The 24,421-nt window shown below is 47.0% G+C and overlaps 1 protein-coding gene across 1 annotated transcript in view; it reads right to left on the reverse strand.

Annotated features, from left to right (window-relative positions):
* Positions 1-24,421, reverse strand: part of magi2b (membrane associated guanylate kinase, WW and PDZ domain containing 2b) — a gene marked incomplete at its 3' end in the record, with an annotated part of 475,453 nt that overhangs the window by 90,512 nt on the left and 360,520 nt on the right. Inside the window, 2 exon segments of the mRNA XM_084335313.1 lie at positions 956-1,077; positions 1,955-2,012. Coding sequence (XP_084191439.1) covers positions 956-1,077; positions 1,955-2,012 — 180 coding nt within the window.

Genomic DNA, 24,421 nt, shown 5'->3' on the forward strand with positions numbered 1-24,421 from the left:
GCGATTCTGGAAGGATTCGTCTGTACTGAGAGTGACATCAGGTCTGAGACTTGTCAGCGTTTTGTGCCCAAAACACATGTTCGGGGGTGATTTCCATTATTTGTTAGATGGCTGGATATATTGTATACTAGGGCTGTCACTTTTCAATCAAAGTTTGAACGTTCTAACCTGGTGAAATATTAATTAGGTATGGGCAAAATGTGATGATGTTGATATCCACATGTACAATATTTATATATTCTGAATATACCTGCATATATATATATAACCCATAGGTCTGTATGATAGCATGTACAATAATGCTGTATATACTGTATAAAAAAAATATATATATATATATCTGTAGATACTATATCTATACATATCCTACTCTTACTAGTTACGCTGCTGGCTACTACCATAATGTCTTTATACCTGTACCACTGTACATATTATACTACAACTCTGTACATACATCTGACACCCAGTAGTACTAATTTGTATATTTTGTACCCAGTTTATAGCAAATGTTGCACTTTACTGCTACATTTGCACTCTGGTTGCATGCCAAACTTCGTTTCGCTGTACTGTCCCCCTGAATTTCCCCAAGGGAATCAATAAAGGAATATCTTATCTTACTTGTGCTGTATAATGACAATACCTTTGAATCTAATCTAATCTAATCTACTATGTTTGGGTTTATCGCCCAGCCCCTAGTACATTCTTACACACAAACACACACACACCCTGCACCTTAACATGCACATACATGTTCTGCACTACTACTACTTATTATTACCATTCTTGTATTCATTGTTGTTTCTTAATTGTGCATCGTTGAGTCGGAGCTCGAAACACAAACATGTCATTACCTGCGATGCCCCTGTATTGTTGGGAATTTGACAAATAAAGAACTTGAACTTGAACATCCAGGAGACAGTATGTGGGTTGTGTGCGTAGTGTGAGTCCGCTGTACCTCTGTATATAGTAGGCAGGGGCAACGCGGAGAGGCCCTGACTCTGCATCTGCTGCTGCTGCTCCAGCCGCCTCTTAGCCTCCAGGACTGGGTTCTCAAACTGGGTCCTTCTGTTGATGTGGCTGAACAGGACAGCTCACCATTACAATTAGTTAGAGCTACAACACCCCTCGTCCTTTATGGTCCTCAAAGGATCCCAGAGAGTGGAATTTCTATTTGGTCTGTTTTGATGCAATTTCAGACAATATGAGAGTTTACTTGCTTATTACAAGGTATCTTAAAGCCACATTCTGTATTTTTTTGTTTGGTAACCATATGAATTAGGCTTACGTTCTGAAATAATTCGATTTCGCAGATAATAAATATGCAATCTTTACTTTCTTACTCCTTTAGTAAATCAAAATAGAGATCTGTTTTATTTCACCATTTACAAACATTACCAAAGTAAACAAACCTATTAGATGCCCTAAATACAGCAATCCAGTTTTCAAACTCACATTTACCCACTGTCTAACAGTAGTCGTATCAAGAGCACAGTCAATCAAGTAGAGACTGAAAATAATGTCTCTATTCTATTGTCGTGTTTGTGGGCGGGGCTACCCACTGAACCCGCGCTGTGTTTAGCATTCAACGTCAAAAGGTTTGGACCACCCCTGAGTTAGACATGAGCTCGAACAAAAGCTGGCACACTTCCAACCAATCAATAGAACCTTTTTTTATAAGAAAACGTACATTGTAAAAAAAATGCTTACAATGCAATAAAATAAAAAGTTTTGAGAAAAAAAAGCAACTGCAATCTCAAGATAATGCATTCAGACCGGCGCTTCACTCAGAGAGATTTGTAAAAATGAGCGGAGACAAAGGGGAAATGCGCAGGGAATTCATTCATGAATCATTTATGCCCCCGGCACAGTAAATCACGGAGATGCATCTGCTGCTGTGTCTACGCCAATGTGCCGTGGAGCCCAGCGAGTTGAGCCCCTCAACAGGGAAACTTACTCTACGTAGTAGCTGCCGTAGATTGGATCATCTATCTTCTCCCAGCCATAAGGCAGCTCTGAGAGAGAGAGGGAGAGAGAGAGAGAGAGAGAGAGAGAGAGAGAGAGAGAGAGAGAGAGAGAGAGAGAGAGAGAGAGAGAGGGGACAGGAGAGATGAAAGGGAAGAGAATGAATTTTTTAAAGAGGTATAGGAGAGAACGCGGGTATTAAGTGACCTACTGAGAGGAGACACTGTGTATCGGCACCTCAAGACATTCCCAAAGTGCACTTCTAGTGGACGGACATCGATCGGAAGCAGTGGCCTCTCGACGAGGACATGAATCACAACAACACAGACGTCAATACATGCAAGGTGGTGGGAGCAGGGCATTTAATGAGCCTAATGCGTCTCATCTCTGAGCTTATTCTTTCCCCCCCCCCCTCTCTCTCTCTCTCTCTCTCTCTCTCTCTCTCTCTCTCTCTCTCTCTCTCTCTCTCTCTCTCTCTCTCTCTCTCTCTCTCTCTCTCTCTCTCTCTCTCTCTCTAACTAACCACTCACTGAAAGAACACTTATCTTACCGCACGCTGCAAGACCACTTAGCTCACTGTTGCATACAGGGTTCCTATACTTTTATTTTACCGTTTCATTTAACGTAACTTTATTTGAAGATGTCAGGTTTTCATTGTGTTTATTTTTATAAATTTTTTAAAGATGTTTCTTTTGCTGCATTTTCAGCTTTATTGCAGATAGGACAGTCAGAGGAAATCGGGAGAAGAGATGGGGGAAGACATGCAACACAAGTCCTGGGCCGGATTCGAACCCAGGACGATTGCGGTTAAGCTGCGAGCGCAGCTACGTGGTGCGCCACCGTGGCGGCCCTTGTGTTTATTTTATTCTTTATTCATACTTTTCCAGACTTTGTACAGGGTATCTCTGCAGGTTAAATGGTAAATGGTGCATTTATATAGCAGCTTTTATCCAAAGTGCTTTATTTTGTTCCACACAATCACCCATTCACACACCGACAGTAGAGGCAACCATGCACAACCTGCTCATCGGGAGCAATTAAGGGTTAAGTGTCTTTGACACTTCGACACGCTGCCCGGGAGGAGGGAATCGAACCGGGAACCTTCTGATTACCAGAGTACGCTCTACCTCCTGAACCACTGTCACCCCTTTCAACAAGTTAGACCTTTTTTAATACCACTTAAGAGCAAAACTTAATACCAATTAATACTATTACTATACTATACTAATACTCAGGGCCGCCTCAGGGGGTGTGCGAGCAGTGCGGTCGCACAGGGCCTAGCGGGAAGGGGGGCCTCGCAAGGCCCTTTTTCATCACAGACCTAAAATCTAGTTTTGCTTATATGCTTATATATTTCACATTAGACACGTTTGTAGAATGTGTCTGACTTGTTCCTGGGTCTGCAGTGACATACTCACTATTGGAGCTCTGGGGCTCTGCAGCAGACATACTATTGGTTTCAACGAAGGGAGTGGTTACTTACATCATGTGTAGTACGCCGGCGTGAGTCAGCTGCGTTTGACTATTTCGCGCGTGCAGCTTTTGACTATTATGCTTAGTTATGCCAGCCAAGACGAAGAGGTCGGTCATTATCAGTCGGTCGGTCACCAAGGAACGTTGACGAAAGGCCTCTCGCTGGCGGGACAAATGGCCGGAGCCTTGTCATGATGCAGTCGGGATATAGCCATGATGATGTCGGCTAGTAGCTAGCTTAGCTAAAGGCTAACTAGCGTTAGCTAACCTAGAGACAGCGCATGCAGCCAAGATGAAGAGGATGGTCGTTTGGCAGATGAACTTCGTCAACTCCACGCGGTTGTCTCCATCCTCTTGGACGTTTGGTGAGTTTTTAACCTATTCTATTAACTCTATTCTATTCCCGCCGTGGACATCTCTCTCTCTCTCTCTCTCTGGAGCTAAACTGGCCGACTAGCTGTTGTAGTACTACTAGTAGCTAACGGTGTGTGGCCTGGTGTCAGCACCTGTATGTAGCCGCATAGCTTGCTTCTGCGTTAGCTAATGGTTAGCGATAGCCTGGTTGAGCTAACTGTTAGCCAGTTAGCTGTTTAGCTACGACGTTAGCTGCCAGCTGCGCTCGGCTGGGAACGTTCGTTTGATGCTATCAGTTAGCCTTGAGTTAGCTGTTAGCTTGTGCTACGACCATTGACATTAGCCGTGAGAATAGCAGGGGGTTCTGGCACTCTGACTACGACATCATCTTTGACAGAAGATGTAGTCGGGCCTGCACCATGACAAGGCTCTGGCCATAGCTTATTTTTGTCCCGACAGCGAGAGGCCTTTCGTCAACGTGGAGACCTGTGTTGCGGCCTTTCGCCCTGCGTTCCTTGGTGCAGGTAAGATTAATGAAAATGTCATGACATTACCCCACTCTTCCTTCCTTCCCCTCCCGAATGTTTTGTTAATAACGATGTTTTTTTCCAGGCAAAACATATGTTACTTCACAACATTTGGAGATACGACATGTGCTGTGTGTGAATTCATTGTCTTGGTCGTTTGTGTAGCTTGGGTAGCGTTGGGCCGTTGGCCAAAGCTGTGTGTGGCCTGGTGTCAGTAGCCTACCTGGCTAGCCTTTAGCTGTCGGCCATTGGCTCCTTGCTGCTTTGTTTTCTCTGGTATAGACCCTCTTCTCTTTGGATTTAAGTGTTGATCTTTGTCCTTTTGGATCTATGTATATTCATGTTGCCTTTGTGAAGTTATCTTTTCCTTCTGTTTTGTTCTTTCATTAAAAGTTGAATATCCTTTAGGGGGTCATCTTTGCTTATCTCTCTCATACATGCGCTCTCTCTAACACACATGCTCTCTCTCTCTCTCTCTTTCTAACACACACAGTCTGCCTATGGCGGCCTTTCTTGATGGCTAGGCTGTGCTCGCTGAGTCTGTACCTAGTCAAGGATCTTCAGTCACAGTGCTCAGGTATTCTGCCACTGTGTACTCTCTGTTTAGGGCCAAATAGCATTTCAATTTCTTTCCAATGTGTCTCTCTCTCTGTACACTGTATATTGACTGTAGAACGGGAGCTCTCTCTCGCTCTCTCTCTTGCTATATGTTGACTGTATCATGCCCAGCCTCGGGCAGCGCTATTATTTACGAATATGTTGACTGTATGGAAAGAAAAAAAAATAAAAAATTATATATATATATATTTTTTTTACCTTTTTGGGGGGGGGGGGGGGGGGGGGCCTCGCGTTTAAATCTCGCACAGGGCCTCGCATTTCTCCCAGGCGGCCCTGCTAATACTATTACTATTATACTAGCAAAAAATAAACAAACACATAGCGACACTGAACTGGCAGCTGCACTGGTGCATTTAAATTCTTGCGCATTCCATACAAGCTCTCGCCAGACACACCAAGCTCCTGGTAGCCCCGCAAAAAAACACAGACTTGAATAATTTTTTTTTTATATATTTAATATTATTTAATCTCCCGTCAGCCCTCCTCAAAAAATACCTTTTAAGGCCTTAAATTGAGAATTATGAATTTAATAAATTTCTTTTCCAATTCAACCCTCCCCTGTCTCGAACGCTGTTTCTTACCTCCCACAAGCCGGCTGCAATGTGGACTAAGTCATACATAGCACGAGTCCCCTCCGATACTCGAGGTAACAGCAGTCGCATCTTTCCACCTGCACGGCGCGATCTTTCAGCGTCAGGGGTCTGCGCTTTGGAGGGGCGTCGCCCCCATCGCTTCCTGATTCTACTGCGCAGGCGCACCAACCGACCTGTAGGAGTCGCTGTCCACAACGCCCGATCCCCACCCATCAGTTTCCCTCCCCCTAATACTGCCAATGTGTATTAGTACGGATGACCAGCTAAACTGAAAGCAATGTGGAGCACTGGTGTAACTGAGGGGTACAATTCCCTGACTGTATTACTAGATATGATACTTACTACCACTACCTTTGTACTTAATATTCGGCCACCCAGTACACGGCATAAATATATTATGATGAACACTGTCACGTAGATGAAACGGATCCAACACAAATGTACGAATTAGAAATAGGTCTTTATTTCTACACAGCGATGGTGTGTAGAGCAAGCACTTAATCAAATCAATCACATTTATGAATGGGAATTAGTATGCACTTTTATGGCAAGAGTATTCGTCGGTATATCAATAGAGAATGTCCAATCTCTGAAGGCGCAGGTGGTACATATACGACCTGGAATAGTTTAAGGAATAACAGCAATGATACTTTAATGATTATATACTGGATACACTAGGGGGGGTTAATCCGGTCGCTTGTAAGCCGACAGGAGTAGGAAGGGGGGGGGGGGTAGAATCCGGCTGCCTCATCCGGCCAAGGGTATCCCAGGTGAACCCACTGTAGTGCCGTTCAATGCGCCGGCGATCCTTGGACCACAGATGAAAGCAGATGGACTCTTTGTGGGCCGGCGTCCTCCGGTCCACGGAGGAGAGACGTGAAGCGACCTCGTCTTGCAGAGCGTCTCCTCACCTTGCGTCCTCTCCAGGGGGGGGGGTTCCAACACACGGCAGTGTCGGGGGTCTTTATCCATGGAATAATCAACGTATACAAAGCATAATCCGTGCCGGGGAGGCGGGCTGTCGTCGGTAGAATAATCCGGTATACAGGTCCACTCGCTCGTCGGCTCTGGGGCTCCTCGGGTGCAGCTTCACGTGGGGTCAACCACCCTGGATAAGCAGCCAGTTCTCTGCCCGAAACGATGGGGTACTGACTACGGTAGTATTCTCACCGTACGAAGCACTATATATTAACAGACTATTATTAGCTTAATAGACTACGTCCAACTCGACGATATAGTGCCAAATATGACTATTCAAATATTAATATACACGATGTCTCAATACCGATGGTAAGCCGAACTTGGCCTTACTCCCACACGTGGCGTCGCGGGGAGGCTTTACGTCTGTGACTCTATTGGAGGGTAAGAAACTGGACTGAAAAGGAAGTCCTACTTTAGTAGCGCAGTATATATACGCACTATGAACAAATAGTCCCATTAGTGGTGCGGTAGCCAGATTCCTACGCGGAACTAGGACTTGTTCGTACATGTTGAGCGGTACGTTTGAACTGGGTCTGAGGGGTATGGCAGCCTGGCACCAAGGTCTCGACCAATAGTAGAATGGAGACTATTATGGGATGTTCAGTAGGCTAGAATGGATATTCAACGCATATTGTACAAGGAATATACAAGGGATATCAGGGAATATTAGAGAATATACAAATACAATTAAATATATATATATAAATAAATATATATATTCGGTTTAATCTGGCCCTTCACAACAGCCACCCCCTGATTGGTCCCAGACCTAATCAGTTAAACAGAGACAGATTAATCGCGTTGTCTATTTACACATAAGGGTTTGCTGTAGGGGTCAGTCAACTTCACAAAGTCATAGGGTTATAGGGTCATGGTCATCATCGATTGTGTCTGGGAGTCGGGGCAGTTCTATGAGCCTCGCCACGGGACGGGTGTAAGTGCGACCCTGGACAAGCACTTCAGCTGCTCGGACCTTGCCGTCGGCACCGGTGATCACTTTGCTTACGCGGCCGGCCGGCCACATAGCTCTGGGCAGTGATTGATCAATAATCATGACGACTGTTCCTTCTGTCAAATTGTCTCTCTCCTTTACCCACTTCTGGCGGGTCTGTAGAGACGGTAGGTAGTGCAGTAGGAAACTGCTCCAAAACTTGTCGGCTAATACTTGGCTGTACCTCCACATTCGTCGGCCGTTCGCTTCTTCAGGCCGGTACATTGTCTGGGGTAATGCAGGATCTAGCCGCCCCATCAGGAGTGTGTTGGGGTCTGCGGAGATAACAGTGCTCGATCCACAGAACACAGGCTTCTTATTCTCAGCCTCCTCCTGACTGGCTTCCCTCGGGATAGGCGTGGGCCACTCTCCTTCCGGGAGCTTTAGGAATGCTGGGCCGTCACTGTAGACATTGCGACGGGTGAGGTCATCCAGGGGCATCCCCCGGGTGATGACGTCAGCTGGGTTCTGTTTTGTATCAATGTAGCGCCACTCTGTTTCTCCGGTTAACTCTTCGGTTAAGTCTTGAATCTCGGTGACTCTGACTCCCACGAAGACTTTGTACTTGCATGAGTCCGATTTGATCCAGGCGAGTACTGTCGTGGAATCTGACCACAGGATTGTTCTAGACACCGGTATGGTGAGCTCACGTTGGATGAGCGTGGCTAGGTGCGCTCCGGCTAGGGCTGCGCAGAGCTCTAGACGTGGGATAGATTGTTGCTTGCGTGGGGCTATTCTCGAGCGGGCGAGGACAAATGCTGTGTAGATCTCTCCCCCCTTTTCTTGGGCCCGTAAGTAGGCTACTGATCCGTATGCGACCTCTGAGGCGTCACTGAAGACGTGTAAGTCCATTTTACATGTCTCTGGCCTCACCGTGGGTGGGAAGTAGCTTCGGCGCATATTAACGCCTGGGAGTGAGTGGAGCTCCATCTCCCACTCTCTCCAGGTGGATGCAAGGTGTGCGGGAATGGGGTCGTCCCAGCCCTGGTCCTTGTCCCACAATGCTCGTACAATCATTTTTGCCCTGGTGGTGTACGGTAGAATACATCCTAGCGGGTCATATTGTCGGGCGAGTGTTGTGTACACACTCCGTCTGGTGGTCGGCGCCGCCGCCGGCCTTCCCTGCTCCGTAGTCAGGGGCTTGTGTCTGTAGTGAAGCGAATCTGTTTTGAATCGCCACACCAATCCCAGGGTCATCTCCTGGGCTTCTCCCGGGATTGTAGCCATCCAGGTCTCGCTGCTGGCTGCCTTGTCCTCGGAGGAGAGGCTGCGCAGTACTTGCGGATCGCTGCTGGCCCACTGCCTGAGATCAAAGCCGCCTTTGATCAATGAGGCGCAGAGTTTAATCAGGAGAGCCTCGGCTTCTTCCTGGGTTGAAAGGCTTTGTAGACAGTTGTCTACGTAGAAGCTGTTCTTTACGCTGTGTCGGACCTCTTCGTCCGCTGCTGGGTCCTCTGCTACATGTTTCTGTAGTGCAAATGTAGCACAGCAGGGGCTGCACGTCGTTCCGAAGGGGAGGACTTCCCATTGGTAGATGGCTGGGTGCTCATCTCCTGGCTTCTCTCTCCATAGGAACCGTAACAGGGGCTTGTCCTCCTCTACTAATCTCACCTGCAGGAACATTCCTTTAATGTCCCCGCTGATGGCCACCTTTTCCTGGCGGAAGCGGAGTAGAACGCCGAGTAGGGAGGGGCCGAGTGTGGGACCGGGCAGTAACTCTTTATTCAGATTTTGGGATCCGATCTGGTAGCTGCAGTTAAATACTATGCGGTCTTTACCGTTGTGATGGACCTTGTGGTGAGGCACGTACCACGATTCAGTGGTCTGGTCAGCCTCTTTAATGTCCATCTTTGTGACGTGTCCCGCTGTGATGAGCTTCTCAATCTCAGCGCGGTATACACTCTCTTGGGCGGGGTTCTTGGCTAAGCGCCGCTCCGTGTTCAGCAGGTACCGTTCTGTGGCGTCTGTCTTGGCGTGGAAAGTAGGCATTCCTTCTCGCCGCAGGAGTGGCGTGGCGTATCTCAACACGCCGTTGACCGGGACTCTCTTGGTCCCTGTCTCGAGGAGGTGAATGGCGTAAATGTCATCTTTAGAGCGAATGTCTTTCTTTCCGTTCTTAAAGGGCATTTGTTCCAAGGTCCATAGCCGCTCTACGTGTTGCAGGAGTGCGGTTTCTCCCTCTGTGACTCGGGAGTGGAGACATCTAGTGGCTGTACTTCGGTTGAGAGATTTGGCGAGCGGGCCTTGGAGAGTCCATCCCAAACGGGTCTCGACTGCTGCAGGACAGCCTCGGGGTCCGGTATGAACCCGGTCTATCGGGACAATGAGGTCTGCATGGTCGGAGCCTATCAACAGGGTCGGCATAGCATTGTCTATGAGCGGGATCGGTAACTTGCGCAGATGTGCATATTTCTCCATCAGCTTGGCGACGGGGTATGTGTACCGCGACAGTCCTATTTCTTGGCTGGTGAAAGCGTCTGTAATCTGGTACCGTCGCTCAGGCTGGCCGCTTGCTGCGATAGAGAATGAGACATTCTCGCCCTTTATCGTCTTCAAATCTCGTCTTATTGTCCGAATTGTCATTTGGGTTTCGCTTCCCCGCAGCCCTAGCTGGGCCGCAGCGGAGGCGAGCAGAAGGGTCTTCTCTGACCCGTCATCGAGGACGGCGTAAGTGTCCAGGACTTTATTCTGGTAGCTTAGTGTCACACGCACTACTTTTAGGAGTACTCGGGCTCCACTGCTGCTGGCGGGATCGATGTACATGACGCTCGCTTTGCTGCTGGATGGTGCGGGTGAAGGGCGCCGTCTGTTACTGTCGTGAAGTATGTCCAGATGGGCTCCATCGCACTTGGTGCACCTTTTCTTTAAGCAGCATTCGGCTGCCATGTGTGAGCGCGCACAGCGAAAACAGCGCTTGTTGGACTTTATCCATTGACTTGCTTCCTCCGCGTTCAGCTTGGGGAAGGAGTCACATTGCGCTAGCCAGTGTTCTTTCTCACAGTAGGGGCACACTATCTTCCACTTCTCCGTTCTGGAGGGGGTACTGTGGCTCCTGCTGCTCGGTACTGACTCCGATTGGTGCATCACAGTCACCGATCTTCTTCCATCATTTAGTCGTCTGGTTCCTTCTCTGGAGCCAGGGGTGCTCCGTCCGAATGTATCTAGCCGTAGGCTGCTGACTTCTCTCGCCAGGAAGTCTGCTAGATCAAGGAGGTTCGGTTCGGGGCCATTCGGGTCTTTGTGGTCCCTCTGCCGCCTAAAACGCTCCTGTCGAGCGGGCGGCAGCTTCTCCAAGATCCTTTCCACATTTGAGTTGGTGTAAAGTTCATGCCTCCCCTTCTCTCTCTGCGCTCCCAACATCCCTACCAGGGACTGCACTCTGATGGACAGGTCGTCCAGTGCTTGATTGTCTATTGCTGGGGGTAAGCGGTCGATGTGTCGGATCTCCTGGATCACGTAATCCCATATGCGCCCATACCTCTGGTCCAATGCTACCAGCGCTGCTGTGTATGGGGTGGTGGAAGTCGCGTAGGCGAGCGCTATATTATGTGCGCGGGGTACCTTTAAGTGCTTCAGTAGGATGGCGTATTTATGGCGTTCATCCAATACATCCACCAACATGGTCTCCAGACACATGCGGAGTTCTGTATACTGGGCTCGGTTCTCTTGGGTGAAGTCGGGTACCATAGGCGTGCCAATGTATGACGCTGACTGTGGATACATCGGCGAGCGTTGGGGGAGAGGCCTCCTAGGCGAGTCTCCTCCCGCTCCTTGGTGTGGGCTGGTACCGGCAGTGTACCATGGCCCGCTTGTCCAGGTGCTGTTCCTCTGTGCGGGTCGTGCGTCGTGCTCACCCGTGTATAGAGTCAGGGGTCTGTAGCGCAGCTCCGCGGGAGTATAGCCTGGGCTGTACCGGACCTCCTGGTCCGGTAGAGTACTGTGCTGTCGTCGGGCGTGGTTCTCCTCCTCTTCCTCTTCGTCTTCAGTTAGGTCATCCAGTGCTTGTAGTCTCTGGTTTAGCCTCTCCACAGGATATGCTGCTCCTTCCCGGTTGCTAGGTCTCGCTTGGACCGGTGGGGGGAGGTGGTCTGTGGGGGGTATAGACCTCGTCTGTTGGTCAAGTTCAGGGTTGTTTACTCGGCTAGGGGATGCCGCCCTGGAGGTGTGTCTAGACGAGTTCCTGGAGCCTCTGGCGGAGGGAGAGGGTGTTGTCCGTCTGATCAGCTGTTCTATTAGTTGCGCTTGCTGTCTGTCGCGCTCTGCGTCCCGTAGAGCACCAGCAGCTGCTCGCTGGCTGTCTGCTCGGTCTCGGGCCACATTCTCTTCCCTCTGAATGCGTCTTATTTCTAGACGTATATGCTCTTCTTCGCTCCGCTGCTGGATCTGCAGTCGGTCGCGTTCAGCAGCGGCGTTCAGGCTGATGAGGAAGGCCTGCTGTAGGGTCCTCTCTGCCTCGCTGGGGGAAGGCGGTTGTATAGGGGAGCCTTCCCTCGGGGTACTCCTTGCGGAGCCTTGGAGCTCTATCTCCACGGTGCTCTCCCCGTCTTCTTCCGTGCCGAGTTCTCTCTCGGTAGCGTTGTATTCCTCCCGGGACTCATCGGGGACTACTTCTTCAGTACTGGCGGGGTGTGAAGTCATGTCTGGTTCCCACTGGTCCCCACCGTGAACTTGGTCAGTTACATTAGAACCCGTAGGGGCCTCTATGGTCGGGGTAGTCTGGGCGTTGGGGTTAGACATACTTTTACTTTCTAGTTTTACCGCGTTTACTGTTAGTAGAAGACTAGGTTGTTGACTGACAGCGTAAGCCTCTAAGTACTGAGGGAGCCGTCGTTCGCGCTGCGGGCGTTGGTTAGGAGGATCGTTTCGTGGAGTGTTCATCATAGGCCATTTCAATATTAATAACACTATATTAATATTACACTAATTACCCTCCGGCTCGAAGGACCAATTGTAACTGAGGGGTACAATTCCCTGACTGTATTACTAGATATGATACTTACTACCACTACCTTTGTACTTAATATTCGGCCACCCAGTACACGGCATAAATATATTATGATGAACACTGTCACGTAGATGAAACGGATCCAACACAAATGTACGAATTAGAAATAGGTCTTTATTTCTACACAGCGATGGTGTGTAGAGCAAGCACTTAATCAAATCAATCACATTTATGAATGGGAATTAGTATGCACTTTTATGGCAAGAGTATTCGTCGGTATATCAATAGAGAATGTCCAATCTCTGAAGGCGCAGGTGGTACATATACGACCTGGAATAGTTTAAGGAATAACAGCAATGATACTTTAATGATTATATACTGGATACACTAGGGGGGGTTAATCCGGTCGCTTGTAAGCCGACAGGAGTAGGAAGGGGGGGGGGGTAGAATCCGGCTGCCTCATCCGGCCAAGGGTATCCCAGGTGAACCCACTGTAGTGCCGTTCAATGCGCCGGCGATCCTTGGACCACAGATGAAAGCAGATGGACTCTTTGTGGGCCGGCGTCCTCCGGTCCACGGAGGAGAGACGTGAAGCGACCTCGTCTTGCAGAGCGTCTCCTCACCTTGCGTCCTCTCCAGGGGGGGGGGTTCCAACACACGGCAGTGTCGGGGGTCTTTATCCATGGAATAATCAACGTATACAAAGCATAATCCGTGCCGGGGAGGCGGGCTGTCGTCGGTAGAATAATCCGGTATACAGGTCCACTCGCTCGTCGGCTCTGGGGCTCCTCGGGTGCAGCTTCACGTGGGGTCAACCACCCTGGATAAGCAGCCAGTTCTCTGCCCGAAACGATGGGGTACTGACTACGGTAGTATTCTCACCGTACGAAGCACTATATATTAACAGACTATTATTAGCTTAATAGACTACGTCCAACTCGACGATATAGTGCCAAATATGACTATTCAAATATTAATATACACGATGTCTCAATACCGATGGTAAGCCGAACTTGGCCTTACTCCCACACGTGGCGTCGCGGGGAGGCTTTACGTCTGTGACTCTATTGGAGGGTAAGAAACTGGACTGAAAAGGAAGTCCTACTTTAGTAGCGCAGTATATATACGCACTATGAACAAATAGTCCCATTAGTGGTGCGGTAGCCAGATTCCTACGCGGAACTAGGACTTGTTCGTACATGTTGAGCGGTACGTTTGAACTGGGTCTGAGGGGTATGGCAGCCTGGCACCAAGGTCTCGACCAATAGTAGAATGGAGACTATTATGGGATGTTCAGTAGGCTAGAATGGATATTCAACGCATATTGTACAAGGAATATACAAGGGATATCAGGGAATATTAGAGAATATACAAATACAATTAAATATATATATATAAATAAATATATATATTCGGTTTAATCTGGCCCTTCACAACAACTGGGCTCGAACAGGCAAACCCAGCGTCTCCAGTATTCGTGGTGAGTGCCTTGCCCACTGCACCACGTAGCCGCCCTATGAATTTAATACTTTTTAAAGACTTTTTTATACCCTGCAGATACCCTCTTGTAGTCCAATTCTTGAGCTTCATTCCCACTACCTGCATATGACCAAATCCAGATGGTCAGACACCCAGATATCCAGACTTGTCAGACCAGCGTCGGGGACACTGTTGATAGGTTTCTCTCTCCATCATTCTGTCCCTTCTCTCTTCTCCTCCCTCTCCTTTTCTCCTTGGACCGCTGCCACAGTTGTCCCGTTAATTGCCTCCTGCCCTCCCCCCTCCCTCCCCTTGTCCTCCTCTCCTACTCTCCTCCTCTCCTCTCCCTCCCCGGGCTGATTTATCTCCTCCTCCTCTGCGCTGGAGGGAGAAGTGGGTCAAGGCAACCGCTCAAGTTCTGTTATTCTGCACCCTGCTGCTCCTCCAATCTACTTCTGAGGACTTTTCACCACATAAACACAAGCACGACGTGTGTACACACATGTTCGAACACACACACACACACACACACAAGCATGCATGTACACACATGTTCAGACACACACACACAAGCATGCATGTACACACATGTTCAGGCACACACACTCATGCATATGGTAAACTCACACACACACATGAGGAATGAGCTGCGGTCCCCAGCGTCATGCAACATTCAGGATGTTTTGGTTTTGTTTTAACCACTTGGTCATCACTAAAACATCGGGACCGGGAGAACGAGGTCACAAGAGAGTTAACCTCACACACACACACACACACACACACATTACACACACAATAGGGGAGAACGGGGATAGTTGTCACACCTTTTACTCTAGTGTGAATTGCTCATCATCAAAACATCTTTCAATAGTCATTCCTACATTAAATTGAAGCTTAAGATGTTGGCAAAAAATTTGTATCCCTCTCATTTTCCAACGTATTGTAACAAAGAGTTAATCACCTATCAAAGACACTCTGACACATTGTGACAACCAACCCCATGTGTTTTAATGGGGAACATCTTAAAAAGAAGACAAGAAGGCAGAACTAAATTTGAAAGTTTAATTGCATTGACAAGTTGACAAATACATAACTTAATGCATCTTAACATGAACATAAACAGTTAACACATCTTTAGGCCATCCTATATAACAAAATAAGAACACAATAAATCGGCCTAACAATAATAGCCTACACAACATGTGACAACCAACCCCAAAGAAAATGTGATAACCAACCCCAACTGGAATGTCTTGATAGCATCAAGGCTAACAGCCATCTAACAACTAGTTAGCTAGCTAACAACAATCTAAACTATAGCTATCCCTTCACACTTTTTAAGGGTAATAATTGTTTCATTATAAACCAATTGTGTAAAATCCTAGAAGAAAAATACTGAGGAGGGGAATATTTACAAATGGACATGAAAAACACAAAAAGTCCTCTCACCTCAAATTCAGCTGTTTCACTCCAAAGATGACAATGTAGGTGAACTCTGACCCCAATTATGGACATTTAAATACCAAAATATGGGAGACAGGACCCTATGGTGGTGAAATATAATGAATGTGACAACCTACCCGTGTGACAACGTCCCCCGTTCTCCCCTACACAATACACACACACACACACACACACACACACAATATACACACACACAATACACACACAATACACCCCCAGTCCCCACACACACACACACACACACACACACATAATAAGCACACTCAAGTTACACGCACAAAAAACAATGACTTGGAAACACACACTGGTACACACACACTGACCCATGCACACACACACACACATAAACAATAGGGGTGGAACGGTTCACAAAATCAACGGTTCGGTTCGTATCACGGTTTTGTGGTACGGTTTTCGGTTCGGTTCGATATGTTGTTTTTTTTATAAAAAAATTGAAAAAAAGATAAAAGGTTTACAGCGGTTTGCCTTAAATAATGTTTGGCACACAAAGACCGAACATTTGTCAAAGTATTAACTTAGTGCAAACAAACTAAATTAAACCTTTCTATTTTTGTGGCCACATTATAGACAAAGGCCAGTAACATAAAGTATGCATATGCTCAACCAGCACTAGACTTGCCTTTCTTTAACACTTTAATCGCCGGAAACGCCGAAACTCGTCATTGCCCGCCATGCTCATTCTGCCGAAGACGCCGTAACACGTCTTTGATATCAATATTTCTCCTCCGGGGACCTGAGATATACTGCTGATCTCCACTCAACTCTCTAACGGTTCAAGAGCGCCATCTGGTGGCCGATCGGCAGATCGCCCAACAGGAAGTGACGCGCCAAACAGGAAGTGCTCACCCATATTTTGTCCGGGCACTCGCGATCGTTAGCAGGACTCCATCTCGACACACTGGATAATCAATCGCTCGCCCTAACTCAATAAACAACGTTATTTGGACGTATATAGTATTATACAACCTGGAAATGGTTCATCTAGAATCATCTGGAGCCCAACCAGTCGATCGCGATCGACAGGTAGATCGTGGGCTGATTTCAAGTAGATCTTGATTAATAAAATTAGATTATTAAAAATATTTTTTTTTTTTTTTTTTTTTTGCAAAATAAACTCTGCCTCTCCTTGTTAACTACAACAAGCAATGCTGTTTGTTATTTAAGATGAGGTCGGACTCGGCACTGACAGATTTGTGTTCATTATGCTGCTTTTATAAAGCCTCAAATGACGGCTTACAATATACAATTTTGGCTGGTAGCTCTCGGCTAGGTGGTAAATTAAAAAGTAGATCTTGGTTCAAAAAAGGTTGGGCACCCCTGATCTAGATCAACATCCCATAATAGAAAACTGTCTACTCCAAGCTGATCGCCCAACGGCCCGAGGAGACTGGGGTAAGTTTCAGCGTTTATTATTACAGTGTTCAATATAAACTGCTCTGATGATCATATGACCCACACTAGATGAATGATATAACGTTGCCCACGGAATTATAAACGACCCCCCGCCCATCCGGTCAACATCAGATCATACGTAGTAACTTCTAGAAGTACCTCCAGTTGAAATTTTTTATCTGGCACCGATCGCTACCAAACTGTATTTGATCATCAATATTGAGGCACCTCCCTCAAACTGAACAGTGACATCTCCTTAGCAAATGATCTCAATTCCTTCTATGCGAGGTTTGAGGCTGTGAATAACAACACCAGCCTACAAACCACGGCAATGGGGGGGGGGGGTCTGCTGATGGAGACTCAGTGTTCAGGGTAACAGAGCATGAGGTGAGACGGATCTTTAAAAAAGTGAATATCAGGAAGGCAGCAGGACCGGACGGCATCCCCGGCCGCGTCCTAAAAGTCTGTGCCGACCAACTGGCCCCGGTATTCACTGACATCTTCAACCTGTCCTTGGAACAGGCTGTCATCCCCACCTGTCTGAAGAAGTCCACCATCATCCCTGTACCCAAAAAATCTACGCCCGCTTGCCTCAACGACTACCGCCCTGTAGCCCTCCCCATCAACCTGGACCCCCTGCAATTTGCATATCGCCCCAACAGGTCCACGGAGGACGCCATAGCCCATGTGCTGCACACAGCAGCATCACACCTGGACAAGAGGCAGGGGAACTATGTGAGAATGCTGTTCATCGACTACAGCTCAGCATTCAATACCATAGTCCCCTCCAAACTCATAGCCAAGCTCAGGGACCTGGGCTTGAACTATGACCTCTGCCAGTGGGTCCTGGACTTCCTGACGGGCAGACCCCAGGTGGTAAGAGCAGGCAACTGCACCTCCTCATCCATCACGCTCAACATAGGGGCCCCCCAGGGCTGTGTTCTGAGCCCCCTCCTCTACTCCCTGTACACACATGACTGCGTGGCACAGCGGAACAACAACACAATCATCAAATTTGCTGATGACACAGTAGTGGTGGGCCTGATCTCTGCCAACGACGAGAGGGCCTACCTGGAAGAGGTAGAGAATCTGTCACAGTGGTGTCAGGAGAACTGCCTCTCCCTGAACGTCAGCAAAACAAAAGAGATGATTGTGGACTTCAGGAGGTCGGGGGTCAAGGACTACAGCCCCCTCAGCATCGACGGGGCACCGGTTGAGAGAGTGAACAGTTTCAAGTACCTCGGAGCCCACATATCCGAGGACTTGACATGGACCACACACATTGACAGTGTTGTGAAGAAGGCACGACAACGCCTCTACTTCCTCAGGCGCCTAAGGAAGTTCCAAGTCAGTCAGAAGATCCTTAGGAACTTCTACTCATGTACAATAGAGAGCATCCTGACTGGCAACATCACCTCCTGGTTTGGGAATAGCACTGCACAAGACCGTAGCAGACTACAAAGAGTGACACGTTCAGCCGAACGCACAATTGGAGGGGGGCTTCCCACCCTCCAGAACATTTACAACAAGCGGTGCAGGGGGAAGGCTAAGAGAATTATTAAGGACTCGAGCCACCCGAACAACTGCCTCTTTGAACTGCTGCGGTCAGGCAAGCGATACCGGAGTCTTAAGGCGAGCACAGAAAGACTCAGAAGAAGCTTCTATCCCCAGGCCATCAGGCTGCTAAACGAACAATAAACACTATGCAACAACCACCAAATGCACACAGCACACACACCCACACGCACACACTCACTTAAACAAAAAACACACTGCAGCACCCACTCTCCACACTTTAGATCACACAAACACACTTTATATTAATTGATAAAGGAGTTGCACTACAACTCGTACACCTACTGTAAATTGTACCTAAATTGCACCTCATCCCATTTCTGCCTTGCACTATATAGTATTGTATATTAGTACACTGCATAGTATTGTATATTATATGGTAACTCAGTTACGTCTATTCTGCATCGAACATTGTACATATGTCTATACTGAACACTGTGACCTAATTTTTTTTACTTCTAATTTACATGCTATACTATGTTATTTTATTTCATACTTATCTTGTCTTGCACAGTCTCTGGAGCGTAACAGTAAGAAGCATTTTGTATAAAAGTATTCTGTACTTCTGTATGACAACTATTAAAGAAACTTGAAACTTGAAACTATAATGCATTTGGGGCTATAAATCAAGTTCTGGAGAAAGCTGCAGAAAACGATAAAAACATACTTATACTTTAGACCGTATTTTAGTATGAATATGTGAATGAAAAAGTATAACGTTGCTACACCCTGAACAATAGATATAGGACATTGAATGGGCCATAATAATGTCAATTTAGCAATATAATTTAAAAAGTTATAGCCCTGCAAAGAAGGGGAACTTCTCCATAGACAAATAGAGCTGGCTAGGGATGGTAAATTATGAATTTAACCATGGCGATCAAAGTGTTAAAATAAACACAAAAAAACTATGTCAACAATGTTTAAATTCCCTGATTGTCAGTTCTTAATGGAAAGATTAGTTTTCCGCTTGAAATTAAAGTGCAGTATTTGAAATACAATGAAAGGAATATGGCTGGATTTCTTATCAAGAGGAAAAGTGTCATTGTGTTATTTAAAATAAATAAACAAACAAACAAATTAGAAGGCCATCAATATAAAATGCAGCATAAATCAAACTAACACACACTGGTGCAGTGGGCAAGGCACTCACCACCAATGCTGGAGACACTGGGTTCGCGTGTTCGAATCCAGCTCTCCACATTGTTTTCAGTTTGGCTGGTCGTCTGTACTAATACAATTGGCAGTATTAGAGGGTGGGAAAGCTGATGGGTGCGTCCTGGGCGTTGTAAACAGAAAAATACTCCTACAGTTCGGTCGGGGCGCCTGCTCAGCGAAGGAAGGAGGGAGGTAGTGTGACCTTCCACACGTTACACTCTCCCAGTGAAAATCGCCGGCTGGCTGCGCATGTGTCGGAGGATAGCATGTGATAGTCTCCGGCCTCTCGGACCAACAGTAGGGGGGGTGCGCAACAACCAGGAAGGGAGTTGGGAATTGGCATAACGACTAACAGTGGGATGGGAGAAAAATCGGAAAAAGAGGAGGGGGAAAAAGTTAATAAAAAATAATAATAATAATAACTAACACACACACACACTGTAGGCCTACTGTTTCAAAACAACACTACTCTGTTCATTCTATTTTTTAAATACGTACATTGTCTGTCTACATTTATTTAGACTAACACTATTTAAATATTGAGTGCAACACAGTAATTGTGAAACGGTGGTGGATTAACGCAATTCACACACGGAACTGTCTATGGGTTGGATCCGCAGGGACAATTTAGCATGTGGTACCTTCGCTCTCGACTCTACCTACAGTGGAAGTTGAGTGGAGTCGAATCGAGTTGATACCATGCAGTAGGAAAGCGGCAATAGTCCCGGTTGGAATTAGTAAACACATGTTAGCCTTCTTGGATGTTGAATAAACGTCATTGTCTTTCGACACCCTGCCTCAGACTCCCATTTTATCCTCTGCTAGCTACGGTAACATTTCATTGATGTCTGATAATGATTTCACTGGCTGTATTGGAGCTGGCGGGCTACCAACGTGCGTTGTACTTGTAGCGTCACAAACCGTGCTAACGTTATGGCAAGATGTAGGCCTATGTAATGTTAATGCCAAATGTTTTTAAAGTCGTAATGAAGATTGATTTATATTGCGCTCGCCATTTCCACGCACTTTCTATGAACTGACTAGCACCTGCTGCAACAGCCGGTGCTTCACCTCTCCGTGCCAAATGAAGATTTTTTTTTTGCATCCCCTGAACCGAACAATACCCACACGCCCCGAACCGTGGAGGTCGTGCCGAACGGTGTACGGTTCGAATGCATACCATTCCACCCCTAATAAACACTGACCCATTGCCCCATGCAACCAATGTACACACACACGTACACACACACACACACACACACACACACACACACACACACACACACACACACACACACACACACACACACACACACACACACACACACACACACACACACACACACACACACACTGACCCATGTGCACACACACACACTGACCCATGCACCCATGTACACACACACACACACACACACACACAGACCCATGCACACACACACACACACACACACACACACACACACACACACACACACACAGATCATGACAGTTCATCGGTGCAAGCTGTTACCCTCCTACTCACATATATACTAAACAGAACAGGATTATAATTCAGCGCCAATCGTTCCTAAAGGTCCAGTCCTCCTCTCACACGAAATTCACCCCTGTGTCCTCTATTACAACACACCAACACAACCCTGTATCCTCCATTCCATAAAAACACACCACTGTGTCATCCATTAAAACAAATCAACACACCACTGTGTCCTCCATTAAAACACATCAACACACAGGTATCTGACACAGATGAAATGATAGAGGAAACCAAGTCAAGCTTGTACAGTAGTCAAGTGATTTGGAAAACATGACAATCAGCAAAACGGCACTGCAGTATCATCAAGGTCAAGAGATCAGTCAGACATCATTACTGGGTAACTGTAACACAGACGCACACATGCATGCAGGGACACACACACACACACACGATAGATGGCCAGAGGCGACAGGAAAGGGGAAAGGAAGCAGAAAGGTGACTGAGTGACTGAAGTGGATATTTGTTGTTGTTGTTGTTGTTGTTGTTGTTGTTGTTGTTGTTGTTGTTGTTGTTGTTGTTGTTGTTGTTGGGTGTGTGTGGGGGGGGGGGGGTCAGTCAGTTCAATGGTTGGTGAGAGCAGTGTGTTGGTGAGAGAAAGAGTGGGTCAGGTGACAGGGGACGTAGAGACGTGGTTGCTCTGGGCCGTCGCTAGGGACTATACCTTATAGATGGGAGCTCTTCCGGTTTGGAGTCAGACTAGGAAACGAAGCTGATGTGTATAGACATTGACAGAGAGACAGAGCAATAGCTGGAGGGTGGTGGGAGGGGCCTCCCTTCCCCCCTCTCCTTAGCCTCGAGGTAGCGAGCTTCGGCTAACAGGGAAGGCTTTTGGCTAACCACTAGGCCTCAACCACCATCGGACTGATAGCAGGAGAGACGGTAGAATTAAGGAATCAAGCAGTCAAAGACCTTTCAGAACTGTTTTCCATCTGGTACAGAGGCTATGATTATGGAATAAACAGCAACATCAAGGAAAGGTATCATGTTTCCAGTGTGTCGTTAATTCTTCTGAGTCGAATGCATCACCGGGGAGAGAGAGGGTATCAGTCAGTACGATGAGTAAGAGATAAACACAACGCAGACATCACAGCAGAAGAGAGATTACTGGCTGAGAACACGATAATCCAACAACTATAAACATAGCCTCTGTACCAGATGGAAAACAGTTCTGAAAGGTCTTTGACTGCTATTGAATTCCTTAATTCTACCGTCTCTCCTGCTATCAGTCCGATGGTGGTTGAGGCCTAGTGGTTAGCCAAACGCCTTCCCTGTTAGCCAAAGCTCGCTACCTCGAGGCTAAGGAGAGGGGGGAGGGGAGGCGTTTGGCTAACCACTAGGCCTCAACCACCATCGGACTGATAGCAGGAGAGACGGTAGAATTAAGGAATTCAATAGCAGTCAAAGACCTTTCAGAACTGTTTTCCATCTGGTACAGAGGCTATGTTTATAGTTGTTGGATTATCGTGTTCTCAGCCAGTAATCTCTCTTCTGCTGTGATGTCTGCGTTGTGTTTATCTCTTACTCATCGTACTGACTGATACCCTCTCTCTCCCCGGTGATGCATTCGACTCAGAAGAATTAACGACACACTGGAAACATGATACCTTTCCTTGATGTTGCTGTTTATTCCATAATCATAGCCTCTGTACCAGATGGAAAACAGTTCTGAAAGGTCTTTGACTGCTTGATTCCTTAATTCTACCGTCTCTCCTGCTATCAGTCCGATGGTGGTTGAGGCCTAGTGGTTAGCCAAAAGCCTTCCCTGTTAGCCGAAGCTCGCTACCTCGAGGCTAAGGAGAGGGGGGAAGGGAGGCCCCTCCCACCACCCTCCAGCTATTGCTCTGTCTCTCTGTCAACGTCTATACGCGTCAGCTTCGTTTCCTAGTCTGACTTCAAACCGGAAGAGCTCCCATCTATAAGGTATAGTCCCTAGTGACGGCTGATAGCCTAGAGCAACCACGTCTCTACGTCTCCTGTCACCTCTGACCCACTCTTTCTCTATCTCTCCCCATAGCAACGGTGTTGACACCTCCCCTACCAGCGGCCTGCTCTGTTGATGTTAACACCTCTGCTGATGACCTTGGCACTCACACACCCTGATCTGTGGCTCTATCACCGTCTAACGTGGAAACACACTCTGGCTGCCTCCACTTTTAAGATCTATAGATCTGTCAGAGTAGATGCTGTCATCTACAGATATTTACATTATGTACACATTGAAAAACAAGTCGGATCTCAGTGTGTTGGGTGTGTCGTGTGTTGGTGTGTTGTGTGTTGTATGTAGTGTGTTGGTGTGTGGTGTGTTGGTGTGTAGTGTGTTGGTGTGTATGTGTGTTGTGTGTTGATGTGTTGGTGTGTTGGTGTGTTGTGTGTTGGTTTGTTGGTGTGTGGTGTGTTGGTCTGTAGTGTGTTGGTGTGTTGGTGTGTATGTGTGTTGTGTGGAATGTAGGAGGGGGGTTGGGCTTGGGGTGTGATGCTCCATTGGGTCTGCAGACTTCATCAGCTTGCTGCAGGAGAGCATAAATCAATAGCTGTCCACCCCTGGGCATAACACCAAGCCACTGAAAAACCCCTGCAACAATACCATGCCACCAAGACCTTTAGGTACTATACTCTCTCCTATAACAATACCACCAAGACCTTTAGGTACTAAACTCTCTCCTATAACAATACCACCAAGACCTTTAGGTACTAAACTCTCTCCTATAACAATACCACCAAGACCTTTAGGTACTATACTCTCTCCTATAACAATACCACCAAGACCTTTAGGTACTAAACTCTCTCCTATAACAATACCACCAAGACCTTTAGGTACTATACTCTCTCCTATAACAATACCACCAAGACCTTTAGGTACTATACTCTCTCCTATAACAATACCACCAAGACCTTTAGGTACTATACTCTCTCCTATAACAATACCACCAAGACCTTTAGGTACTATGCTCTCGCCTATAACAATACAATACCTTTAGGTACTATACTCTCTCCTATACCTTTAGGTACTATACTCTCTCCTATAACAATACAATACCACCAAGAACTTTAGGTACTATACTCTCTCCTATAACAATACCAATGTCTGACTGACACCGTCAGTGTGTTTGCTCAGCGCCAATGTGTTCCAGTTTGTGAGCGTGCTCATGTCTCCGTACCGAGACAGGCGGTTGAACACTGTAATTGACCTACCTCAAACCCAAACAAAGTTTGCCTGAGTTGTGATTGGAGGATCAAGAAAAGAGGGCGGGTTTGAAATGGGACATTATATTGCCTGTGTTTTCGCTCACTCACTCAGACTTCACACACAGCGCTCCCATTGACCTCAAGTCACCCTCTATGCTTAAAGGC

This window comes from Notolepis coatsorum (genome assembly GCF_963971535.1).
Source record: "Notolepis coatsorum genome assembly, chromosome: 18".
In the NCBI taxonomy this organism is placed as follows: Eukaryota; Metazoa; Chordata; class Actinopteri; order Aulopiformes; family Paralepididae; genus Notolepis; species Notolepis coatsorum.